This window comes from Trichechus manatus, unplaced genomic scaffold (assembly GCF_000243295.1).
Source record: "Trichechus manatus latirostris isolate Lorelei unplaced genomic scaffold, TriManLat1.0 scaffold00024, whole genome shotgun sequence".
Classification (NCBI taxonomy): Eukaryota; Metazoa; Chordata; class Mammalia; order Sirenia; family Trichechidae; genus Trichechus; species Trichechus manatus.
Genome location: NW_004443960.1, coordinates 20100439 through 20113525, shown reverse-complemented (window position 1 = coordinate 20113525; position 13087 = coordinate 20100439). Strand labels below are relative to the sequence as shown.

The 13087-nt window shown below is 47.7% G+C and overlaps 1 protein-coding gene across 1 annotated transcript in view; it reads right to left on the bottom strand.

The window, feature by feature from the left end:
• Positions 1–13087, bottom strand: part of EEF2K (eukaryotic elongation factor 2 kinase) — a 71272-nt gene that overhangs the window by 53716 nt on the left and 4469 nt on the right. The window contains exon 2 of the mRNA XM_004373322.2: positions 3320–3641. Coding sequence (XP_004373379.1) covers positions 3320–3565 — 246 coding nt within the window. The 5' untranslated portion in view covers positions 3566–3641. The remainder of the gene's footprint in view (positions 1–3319; positions 3642–13087) is intronic.

The window sequence follows — 13087 nt, the reverse complement described above, 5'->3', positions numbered from 1 at the left end:
TCATAACTACCTGTGAATGTGAGTCATTCTCTGTTCTGGTCCAGAAGCTTTCCCGTCAGGGATGTGTCCAGCCCATGTCTGAGTCCCATTCACCTCCTGAGGTCAGTCAGTGTGTGCCAAAAGGCTCCGGCTGGGCTTACCATTCCTCTGAATAAGCACTGAAGGGTCTGCTCATCTCCAAGCCACCAGGATCCTCCTGCCCTGGAAGCAGCCCCTCCCCTGGGACCCCAGGCCCTGGCTGGAGCTGTCTGAACCAGAGATGGATCCCTGACCCCGGCTGAGTCAATCAGAATTTCTTCCCCTGGAACTGAGATGGAAGGGGCCAAATCTGTCTTTGCCTGTGGCCCATCTGTAATGAGGGGCTGAGAAGGTCCATATTCCCACTGTATAGACTGAGGGGCAGAGAAGAATAAAGGATAGGTGACGAGAGATTGATGGGGACAGTAGTGGTTCAATGGTAGAATTCTCACCCTCCATGTGGGAGACCCAGGTTCGACTCCCGGTTGATGCACCTCATGCACAGCCACTACTCACCCGTAAGTGGAGGCTTGCCTGTCGCCATGATGCTGAACAGGTTTCAGGAAAGCTTCCAAACTAAGACGAACTAGGAGGAAAAGCCTGGCGATCTACTTGTGAAAATTAGCCACTGACAACCCCATGGATCACAATGGCTTGCTCCACAAACAATCATGGGGATGGCAGAGAACCAGGTAACATTTCGTTCAGTTGTGCATGGGATCACCATGAGTCAGAGGCCGACTCAATGGCAGCTAAAAACAAAAAAAGAGTAAGAAACAAGAGAAACAACCCTGTTGCCTTCCGGGTTCTTGGATCTGTCCCTTGAGAGATCAGACACTGGGTTCCAAGAAACACCCTTGGGTTGTTAGAGTAAATCCCCATTTCCCCTTGAGCTGGTGTGAGCTGGTTTCTATTTCCTGGGCCCTGACTCCCACCCCCTTCCCCCGACGGCACCTGGATTCCCTCACACATGACATCCAACCTCACAGGGATCAGCTTTTCCTTGAACCTTCAGGACCTCAAATGAACAGACAGGAGGCCAGGCCGCTCTCCCGCCTCCACACACTGCCTCCCTGGGGCTGGGCATGCATTTCAGAAGCTGCCTTACAACAGCAAAGTGGGGTAAGCCTCAGCTTGACTCTGCAGGGGCCCCAACCTCAGAGGGGACCCACAAGGGCTCCTTCTGGAGCTCCCTGCCCCAGAGTGACTTAAACTAAAACTCTGGCCCTGGAAAGGAAAAAATACCCAAATGTCTATAAAAACCTGTTGCCGTTGAGTTGATTCCGACTCACAGCAACCCTACAGGACAGAGCAGAGCTGCCCCATAGGGTTTCCAAGGAGCAGCTGGTGGATGCGAACTGCCGACCTTTTAGTTAGCAGCCTGAGCTCTTAACCACTGCGCCACCAGGATTCCAACTGTCTATAAGAACTGGAATTATTAATTTGTTAAATACTGATTAAGTCTGAAGTTACAGAAGAGTGTTTTTAATTTCAAACCCCAGAGTAGTAATAGGCATTTTGCTTACGGTACTAACAGATGCCTATTTTTCCTGAGGATTAAATTAAATAAGGATAACAGTATTGTATTTTTAATTCTCCCCCCACCAGTTATTATACAAAGGAGCCCTGGTGGCACAGTGGTTAAGAGCTTGGCTGCTAACCAAAAGGTTGGCAGTTCAAATCCACCAGCCGCTCCTTGGGAACACTATGGGGGCAGTTCTACTCTGTCCTATAGGGTCGCTATGAGTTAGAATCGACTCGATGGCATTGGGTTTTTTATTATACAAAAGTCCAGTAATGTTCAGCTTTTCTCCTCTCCTTTAAACTAGCTTTGCCACGGTCTTACAGATTGAATTGTGCCCCCCACAAAAAGATATCTTGAAGCTGTAATCCCTGGTATCTGTGAATGTGACTTTGTTTGGAAATAGGGTCTTTGAAGATGTTATCAGCTAACATGAGGTCCTACTGGAGTAGGGTGGGTTCTAATCCAACCTGAGTGGAGTGCTTATAAAAGAGGAGACACACAAGAGACAGAACAGAGGGAAGACAGCCTTCTGGAGACAGAGGTAGTGTAGGAGTTATGTGGCAGCTGTAAGCCAAGAAATGCCTGAGGCTTCCAGAAACTGGAGAGATAAGAAGGGATCTTCTACCAAAGCCTTCAGAGAGAATATGACCCTGTTGACACCTTGGCCTGGACTTCTAGCCTCCAGAACTCTGAGACAATACATTTCTGTTTAAAAGCTGCCTACTTTGTGGCCCTAGGAAATGAATGCTGATGGTGTGGATGTAAATCCCTAAGGAAGTATGTACCCTTTTCCTCAACCCAAAAGAAGGATATCCAACTCTAACCTGGCTTTTTTGACCATGACCAACACGAAGAACTACATTTTACATCACGTTCCTGTGCTCATATACCCATATAGGCAGGGATAACAGCAAAATATTTAACAACCGGGACATCATGAGATGTCAGCAACCGAAAGGGTCACCACGTTTATGTGTGTGTAAACGCGTACGTACATAGATGTTTCAAGAAATAAAAACTTTACTATTTAGAACCAGAATGCTCCTTAGAAGCAAGGATGGGGGCACTTCACTTGTTGACTCTGGGCACGTCATCAGGAAAGACCAATCTCTAGAGGACATCATGTTTGGTAAAGTGAAGGCTGGGCGAAAAGAGGGAAACTCAATGAGACGGACCGACACAATAGCCGCAACAGTGGATCCAGTGATCACGAAGATGGCCCGGGACTGGGCAACCTTCTGTTCTGTTATACGTAAGGTGGCCGTGAGTCGGAGCCGACTAGACAGCAACTGACAACAACAACAATTTGAATGCTCACCAACATTTTCTATTCTTTAAAAAAAATGCTGGGATGCGAGCGATGAGCAAATGATATATTCAACAAGTTTATGTGTACGTGAATATGTGTGTATATATGTTCAAGGAGTAAGATCTTTACCACTTGTAATGCTGTCTGATATTTTTTATTCTATTCTCTTCCATTTCTCTGGGGAAAAAAAAAAAATGCTGGGCAGAACCCACTAAAAGGTTTTCACAGCCTAGTAGTGGGTCCGAGCAGCTATTTGAAAAACACTGCCCTAAAGTAATGAAACAAGTTTTAAACCAACAAAATTCTCCCACTTAACAAGTACACCCTCAGATCAGAATTTATAGCACTGACCAGAGTTTGGAAACACAAGGAGAGCCCCAACTCAGCAACTAGCAAAAGGAAATCACCATCCCCTATGCAAGCAAGCCAGGGTATGTGGGGGAGGGTGGATCAGGCCATCCACTCACCTTAAAGTGGAAGGAACTTGCCGGGGACCCGCTGGACCCATACTGCTCACTTTTTGTTAGGTTGCTGTAGTAGTTATTAACCTTGGAATTGGCATTCTGGTTAGATCTGGGGTCATCAGTGATGGGGCAGATAAAGAAACCTTCCTCATCATCGCTGTCTGTGTCAGAATTGCCATCGTGGCCAGCCCGGGAGGTCTGGCTACCATCAACGCCTTCCAGGCGGAAGATGAGGTCTTCATCTGCCATGTTTCTGGGGTACCCGTTTTACCCAAGGGGTGAGCGGCACAGCCAGTGTTACTAGGCAAACACAGCGGTGAGGGTCCTGTAAGGGAAGCAAAGACAAGAGTGGGCACAAGGGCCAAGAGAGCTTGCTGGGCACCTCACCCCGCATGCCACTGGCAACAGCAAGAGCCGGCACCCTCAGAAAAAAACTAGAGCTATCTTTTGGGGAGGCAGCTGGCAGCATCTCGGAACGTTTTACATCTACAAACTTGTCTACCCAGTCACTCCACTGTTAAGAACTCAGCGCCTGGAAATGTTAGAGCAAGGCAGGAAGAAATAAGTGCTTCCTAAGCACCCAGAGTGATCTTTCAAGAACATAAACTAGATCAAGTCACTCCCCTGCTTAATACCCTCCAGCAGCTTCCCTTCACTTCTGGAATAAAATCCAAATGCCTTATTAAGGCTACAAGCCCTCATTAATCTGGCCCCTGCCCACCTGCCCTGTGGCCTTGGCTGCTCTCCAGGGACACCGTGAACACGTCAAGCTGATTCCTACCCCAGGGCCTGTTCCTTTGCTTGGAAACAACCTTCCTAATCTTCCTTTAATGTGTTCTTTCTCATCGTTTGGATGCCAACTCAAAAGTCACCTTTCCAGAGAGAATTTCTGAAGCCCCTACCCAAAAAATCCCCCGAACACATCCAGTCACTCTTTAGCACATAATCATCTTTTATTTTCTTCATAGTGATCTGCCCCAGATGAAATCATCTCCTTTTTTTTTTTTTTTTTTTTGTCTGTATCCTTGGTGCCTCAAAGAGTTCCCGACACAGCACAGGCACTCAATACACTTACCTGGAATGAATGAATGACCGTAAGAATGTTTTCTGTAGTACTATCAGTAAAAGCAAAAGAAATGCTAACAGCCCAAGATGTTCAAGGAGGCTTGTCATATAAATGACAGTATTTCTACACTATGAAATACTGTGTGACCATTACAGGAAGCTCTAGATATCCATGGCTATGCAAAGATAGTCAAGAAAGACTTCAGCAAGATTGCAGGAGAAAAGACCAATACACAAAAATCAGTTGTATTTCTATACACTAGCAATGAAGAATCCAAAAAATGAAATTAAGCAAAATTCCATTTACAATGGCATCAACAACAAGAAAATAGTAAGCAAATAAATGAAAACATTAAAGAAAATTTTTTAGATCAAGGCAATAATTTCAATTATTCTTAATAGCCCTTCCTATCGGGGGGCAGCTTTCTAGACCTGAGGCTTTGGAACCTTCTTGACAGCTATCACAGTAGGAAATATATTTTATATCCTAAGCCAGTATACCTATACAATAGAAATTAAATTTTCAGGAAGCTGTTCTTAGCCTTACTTTGTACAATGCACTCTATTTTCTATTCTACTTATGTCCTTTCTTTTTAATTGTCTTCTTTACTGCATCATCCATACATCGATTTCTCGATTCACAGTTTGCAAATCACTGCCCTAGTTGCCAACTGCCAAGTTTGTTTCTTACTCTTTGGACAAGGGCCTGAATCCAGTGCCCCGGCCACCTGATCCTTGTTACCAAAATCTTCCCCAGGCCCTGTGCCAGCTTCTCCCCCGTCTCGGTTTCTCCCAGCCCCAGTGCCTGCTCTGTCCTGGTCAGCCTTTGGCCAGAATCCCTGCTGACCAAGACGGCGTGGTGCCTGGAGCTGCCAGCAGGCTCAGCCAGGTCAGCAGCCTCTGGGGACTGGGAGGGGGTCAAAGGAAAGGCCAGAACCACAGCTTCAGCCTGTGGACTTGCAGACTATGCGGTCCAGTGGTTCACAGCCTGGACTCCAAAGCTGGGGTGCCAGGGTGCAAATCCTGGCTCTGCTGCTAGTGACCTTGACCATTTTAGTTACCTCACCTACTCCCCCATTTTACAACGAGGGTTCCACAGTTAGTTCACAGGGGAATGCTGACCAGAACCCCAACCCTAGGCCACGTTCCACAACACAGACTTTACATCCGCCCTGGATCTGGGTAGCGTTGCCTGCCCCAGTGCCTGGCGCAGTGCCTTATACGTGGCTGACACAAATTCCAGAATGGAGTGTATCTGTTTTATGGCTTTTGAACTGTCATAAATTTGTTCTTAAAGCAGCTGTGGCAGCACATGTTAACTGTTCCCCAATGGCTGTTCTCCCCCTTCTTTCTTAATAACAGAACCACTATTTTTGGGCTAAACACGTGATCACGTAGAATAAAGTCTACATATCCCAGACTCCTCTGCAGTTAAGTGTGTCCACAAATCAAGAGATATAAGCTGAAGTGGTGTGTGTAACTTTAGCGAAGGGTCTTAGGGAACAGATGGGATGTGTCCTTCTGTTCCTCCTCCTTCCTGCTGGCTGGAATGCAGGTGGATCACTGGAGCCCAAGCAGCTATCACAGACCATGAGGTGAAAGCCGTACGCCAAGGATGACAGAGCCACAGACAGTGTGGGCCTCTTACATCATGAGGCACCAAAACAGTGTTGGACTGCAATCTCCAGACTTCAACTCTAAACATGTTCCATCTCTGTAATTTTTTTTCTTTACTACTTGTTAATCCCATCTGGTCCAGTAGCTCTTTCTCTCCCATATCACAAAAAGTTGCAGCCTTATGACAAGTTTATGCCCAGGCAGGGTCGGCCTGGGAAAATTGTGGCCTCAATCCAGAGTCCTAATTTGGCCAAAACCTAGCCATTAAGACCGGGTATTTGGGAGATGTTGGATGCCCCCAGACATACAAGGAGCCCTTATCAGGTCGTAACTCCATTCCACAATGCCTGTTCAATCCCAGCGAGAGCACCAGACCCTAGGAATCTCCATCCAGTAATCTGTGCTTCCCTCAGCCCACAGAAGGCTGTGGGCAGGAGGGCTTGAGACCAGGAGTAGGACCCCAGCTCCTGAGAGATCAGGCTCTCCCTTGGAAGGCTCTCTCTGTCCTCACTTAGGCATGCACCTCTTCCCCTCCTGGTCCCTGACACGCCCTGAGGAAATATTTCTGAGCCGTAGCCAACTGGAGCTCACGCCCCAGCTCTGCCTGTTACTAGCTGTGACTTAACTTCTTGCGCCTCTGCTTCCTCGCAATAAACCAGGCTGCATAACTGGACCCACCTCATTCAGGTGACAGTGCTGGCTGAGTAAGCACCTAGAAACAGGAGCTAGTATTATCACCATAATTTTTTATTATCACAAATAAAGAGGGATGAGCCTTGGGTCCCAGGCAGACTGGTGATCTGGACGTCTGGTTAGGAGCAAAGCCAAGCTTCCTCAGGGGTCCTCAGGGAACAGGTTATTTTAGGCTCTGGCCACGGGAACCATTGCTCTCACTGGGTCTTGCTATAAAGAGCTCGTCTGGCAGCGGCTGTGGTGGAAACTATGCTTGCAATACCCAGACCTAGGCCTGCGGGCCAAGCCACAGTGGCTGCCGGCCCTACTTGGGGCCCGGCCTCACCCCTGGAGCCACCCTCCCGCCATAGAAATGGCTGGAATTCCCCCCCCGCCCCCATAAAGCCAGCATCCCAGAGTCCACACGGCTGGTCAGTGCACACACTAGTATACACCCAGCATGGCAGAACCCAGGCGGTCCTCGACTACAACCACTGTGGACACGGTCACTTTTATCAGGCACCTGGTCTCACACCTACTTCCGTTTGGAGAGCTACCTCTCCCCCACTCCCAGGGCATGTGGCTGAAGCAAGGACCCACCCACACACACCAGAGGTGTGTCACATGACCAGGGTCTACACCAATCACAGTATTCGGGCCCCACACACAGTGATTGGTTCAGAAGTAGGCACGTGACACAAGTCAAACCAATCTGGTCCAGCCCATGGTAACCCTGGGGCTTTAGCTTGAGCTAACGGAAGAGGTGGTTACTCTTTCTTGCCTGGGTGGCGCAATCAGTTAAGTGCTCAAGTACTAACGGAAAGGTTGGCGGTTCCAACCCACCTAGAGGCACCCCGGAAGAAAGGCCTGGTGGTGGTCTGCTTCCAAGAGATCACAGCCTTGAAAACCCTATGGAGCAAAGTTCTCCTCTGCAAACATGGGGTCCTCGTGAGTCGGAGTCACTGGGCAGCAGATTTTTTTTTCATAAATCCGACAGGGTTGAGACTGGAACTGTGGTCACCAGAGAACAAAGCAGGTATGTGGTAGAGAGCAGAACAAGAGATGAAGAGAAAAATGAACAGTGATGACATCACTTGAGACCCTGCATCCAAATGTGCCTAAAACCAAAATATTGCTCCACCATGGTCTTCTGGATTGTATGATATTATAAACCCTCTCCTTTTGGAGGGGATGGGGCAGCTTAGCTAAGGTCCCAGCCAGGACTTAGGACCACTGTATTACTGTAAGCTGCCATCAAGTCAGCCCCCAACTCATGGCGACCCCATGCAACAGGGGTTCAGACTGTTGTGCTCTATAGGGTTTTCACTGGCTGATTTTTTGGAAGTAGATTGCCATGCCTTTCTTCCTAGTCCATCTTAGTCCAGAAGCTTCACTGAAGCCTGTTCAGCCCCACAGCAACACACAGGCCTCCACTGACAGGTGGTAGCTGCGCTGCACTGGAGGTACACTGGCCGGGGATTGAACCCAGGTCTCTGAATGGAAGGCAAGAATTCTACCATTGAACCACTACCCCCAGGGCCACTGTATAGTATTTATATACAATTTTAAAAATACTTTTATTAAAGCACATGGTTAAAAATAATATTCTTCCCTACTAGGTCCACTGTGTGTGACCACACAGGTTGTGTACTACTCAACTAGAGTGAACATCCTTTACAAGTGTACATGGCGGCCCTGCTTCCCGCCTCACAAGAGGCAACCACTTCTAACTGTTCTACATATTACTTCTGGTAGATAGTTCCATATCTCTAAGTATGCTTTCCCTGCTCTTTCCTAATTTATCGATTTTGGTCCCTATCTATTGATTTCCTGGTACGATAAATGAGGCTTTAGCTTTGTTTGCCTTCAGTATTTCCCTTCCCCACCTACCCTCAGATGACTAGGTCTTCTGGATCCTCCAGATACCGTGACAAGAACTCTCTGTCTTATTCCGCCAACTAGAAGCAGCTATGGGTTTCCCACAGTTTAAGTGTGAGTTCATCTGACAGAGGGAGAGAAGGGAAGATGTGGCTTTTGTTGCAAGGAGGTGATAAGAAAGCAGAAGAGACCTTTGCTCCTAAAAACCTGTTACCATGGAGTCCACCCCGTAAGACAGAGCAGACCTGCCCCAGAGGGTTTCCAAGGCGGTAAACCTTTACGGAAGCAGACTGCCGCATCTTTCTGTGGTGGGTTTGAACCGCTGACCTTTTTGGTAAGCAATTGAACACTTAAGCACTGTGCCACCAGGGCTCCTGTACTGAGCTCCTCCTAAGATCAAAAAGGCAGAATGTTTACTGAAATAGACAAGTAACATATGTGGAGGGCTCACTGTGCACCAGGCACCATACGACGCCCTTGACACAGACTCTCATTTGACAACGACGGGAGCTGCCAGGACCAGGATAAAGGACTGCCCACCCCAACGGGGCCCCCTTGGGGAGGGAGACTGAGCAGCGCAAGGCTGCTCTGGGCTGCACCTGGCTTGTTCCGAGGCTATCTTCAGCCCTGCTTGAGTCCTCTGTTTCCTTCCAATGAGAAAGGAAAACTTGTTATAGACTAAATTCTGTCCCCAAAAAGATATGTTGAAGTCCTAACCCCTGTACCTGTGAATGGGACCTTGTTTGGAAACAGGATCTTTGAAAATGTTATCAGTTAACATGAGGCCATACTGGAGTAAGGTGTCCTTATAGGGAGGAGAAGAGACACAGAGACAGGCTGAGGAAGGTCGGCCATGTGAAGATGCATCCTCAAGCCAAGGAACGCCTGGGGCTACTAGAAGCTGGGAGAGACAAGATCTTCCTCTAGAGACTTCCTGTCTAGAGACAAGGGACACATTTGAGTCTAGAGACAATCTGCCCGGCCTGACATGTTGATAAGGCACCTTGATATGGACTTCTAGCCTCCAGAACTGCCCAACAGTAAATTTCTGTTCCTAAAAACGTAGAACAAAATTCTAACTCACCAAAAAAGACTAGACTTGCTGGTCTAATAGACGAGAGTATGGCCCCCGCACACCCTTTTAACTCAGTACTGAAGTCACTCCTGAGGTTCACCCTTCAGCCGAAGATTAGACAGGTCCATAAAACAAAACAAGACTTAATGGGCACACCAGCCTAGGGGCAGGGACGAGAAGGCAGGAGGGGACAGGAAAGCTGTTAATGGGGAACCCAAGGTCGAGAAGGGGAGAGTGTTGACGTGTTGAAGGGCTGGCAACCAATGTTACAAAACAATATGTATATTGTTTAATGAGAAACTAATTTGCTCGGTAAACCCACATCGGCAGCCCTAGGAAACCAATACAAAACCTAAGCCCAACATAGTGGCCGAGAGCTTGTGCTCTGCAGCGTGAGACGGCACCATGAGGAGGCAGGACCCTGTCCTCAGCAACTGACTCCACGGAGCCAGGCTATGACCCCTCAAGTCTTATCTCCCACAGTGCCTTGCACTGAGCAAGTGCTCAACAAGTGCTAATCAAATACGTTTCTAGTCTGTGTTCTGTTTATTTACTGGGGGGAGGTGGTAACAAGTGTGTAGCCTTAGGAGTTACACCCCTGATTGTGCAGTGGGTAAGTGCTTGGCTGCTAACCAAAAGGTTGGCGGTTCAAACCGACCAGCTGCACTGCAGGAAAAAGATGTGGCAGTCTGTTCCCATAAAGATTAAAGCCTTGGAAACCCTAAAGGAATGTAGGCGGCCTCTAGAACCAGAAAAAGGCAAGGAACCAGATTCTCCCCTAGGGCCTCCAGAAGGAACACAGCCCTGCTGACATCTTGATTTTAAGATTTATGACCTCCAGATCTCCAGATGTCACCTCCTCCAAGAAGCCTCCCCTGAACCCTAATTTTGTGTTGTTTTAAACCACTAAGTTTGTGGTAATTTGTTGCAGCGGCAATAGGAAACTGATACAGTTTAAAAGAGTGGCACCTGTTCTACAATGGCAATTTTGCCCCCCAGGGGACACTGGGCAGTGTCCCGAGACATTTTTGTTGTCACAGCAGGAGAAGGGGCAATGAGTAGAGGCCAGGGATGCCACTAAACATCCACAATGTGCGAGACAGACCCCCACAACAAAGCAGTATCTGACCAAATCATCAAGAACTGATGTTGAGAAACCCTGCCCTAGAGTGATTCTGGTGGAATTCCAAGGAGCCCTTCCCAACCCTCTCATCCTCCTCTTCTCTTTAAAAACAAATCTCCACGCACACCATAAAGATATGGAGAAATTAGCTTACTTACTGATGCAAGCAGCAACCCCCTGCTGAACTCAAGGAGATAAGTCAACATTTGCTCTACTAAAGGCTTGTAACAATATCACTTGCAGTGCATTGAGCTCTGTTCATATAAAGCTGTCCTTGTGGAAGGGCTATTTTATTGTTTCAGAGATTTGAAAACTACATTTTAGAATATGAAGCACAATATATTGTGATGGTAGCTTCAATTAACAAGATGTACAAGAGAGCTGGAATTTTAATGTTTCAGTATCTGCTGGACACCCTTTTCATGTAACCGGTACAGCCTGTACTCCTGGTGGGTCAGACCAGACATACAGCACATCTCCCTTCTCACCGGGAACTCTGTTTACACAGCCCTCTCAGTGACCAGACAATGTGAGCTTCCCGAGAAAAGGGGCCGTGTCTTATCCCTCTCTGAATCCCAGCCCAGAGCACAATGCCTGGCACACACTAGGGTCTCCATAAATGTATGTTGCATGAATGCATGAGTAACCGGAGAAAAGCTGGCAATTTTTGCTGAATGAGGGGCACTCTTGGCATGGGGGAGGGGAAGGACTATTGGGCTATAATGACAAGGCAGCTGGGAGTTAGTCCGAACACATGGCTGAGACCCTGAGTGGGAAAGTCTGGATCATGGAAGATCTGAAAAGCACCAAGACCAACCAGGATCTGGCCAAACAAGGCTCTGGCAATGAATGGATGTGGGTACAAGCCCCTGCTTTGCCACTGTTAGCCATGTTAACTTGGACAATTTACTTAACCTTTCTGAACTTCAGCTTCCTCAGCTGTAATATTTGCTCATCCCACAGAGCGCAGCGGAGTGAGCAAGGTGGAGAAGAGTCAGTGAGGTGGTTGGGGGCCAGAAAAAGCCACTGTGGCAGGCGGTCAGCTCTTCACCAAGTGTTTATGCTCCCTGCCCAGCCAGGAACTACATTTCCCAGCTCCCACTGCACCTAGGTGGGGCCATGTGACTGCATTTGAGTCAATGGAAAGTGAGCAGAAGCAATTTGTGCCACTTCTAGACCCATCCCTATGGCCCATTTTCTACCACCTAGTCAGCCCTGAGACATGCCGGACAGAAGAGATTCCTAGGATCTCAGTGTCACTTAAGGAGTCCCTGGGTGACACAAATGTTAAGCACTTGACTACTAACCATAAGGTTGGCAGTTCGAACCCACCTAGAGGCGCCTCGGAAGAAAGGCCTGGTGATCTGCTTCTGAAAAGTCGCAGCTTTGTAAACCTTACGGTGGGCAGTTCTACTCTGCAACAAATGGGTCTCCATGAGGTGGAATTGACAGCAACCGGGTTTTTTTTTTTTTTTGGTTTGTTTGTCTTCAGTGTCACTTACAAAGCACTTGCTACATAACTCTTCTCAGCTCCCCGAAGGACATGGGCTCCCCACTCTCTGGGCTTCTGGACATACTGTGCCCTCTGTCTGGCACACACCCCAGCCTGCCCTCCCTACCGCTCTTAGTTATCAAGTGCTGCTATAACAGAAATACCACAAGTGGGTGGCTTTAATAAACAGAAATTTATTTTGTCATAGTTTAGGAGGCTAGAAGTCTGAATTCACAGCACCAGCTCTAGGGGAAGGCTTTCTCTCTCTGTCAGCTCTGGGGGAAGGTCCTTGTCTCTTCTGAGCTTCCGCTCCTGGGCAATCTCCATGTGGCTTGGCATCTTTCTTCCCCCATCTCTGCTTCTCTCACTTGTCTAGTCTCTTTCACTTCTCAAAAACGGTTGACTCAAGACTTACCCTACCTTAATCCTGCCTCATTAACAGAACAAAGACAACCCATTCCCAAATAGGATTATAACCACAGGCATAGAGGCTAGGATTTACAACACGTATTTTTTTTTTTAATTCTTAATCACTTTATTGTTGTAGTTTAAATGAAGTTTACATTTCAAGTTAGTCTCTCATACAAAAATTTATACATACATTATTATGTGACCCTAATTGTTCTCCCCATACTGCGACAACACACTCCTTCTTTCCACCCTGATTCCCCATGTCCATTCAACCAGCTCCTAACCCTCTCTGCCTTCCCATCTCACCTCTGGACAGAAGCTGCCCGTTTAGTCTCTTGTATCTACTTAAGCTAAGAGGCACACTCCTCACGAACATCACTTTACGTCCCACAGTCCAGTCCAATCCCTGTCTGAAGAGTTGGCCTCAGAAATTCTTTT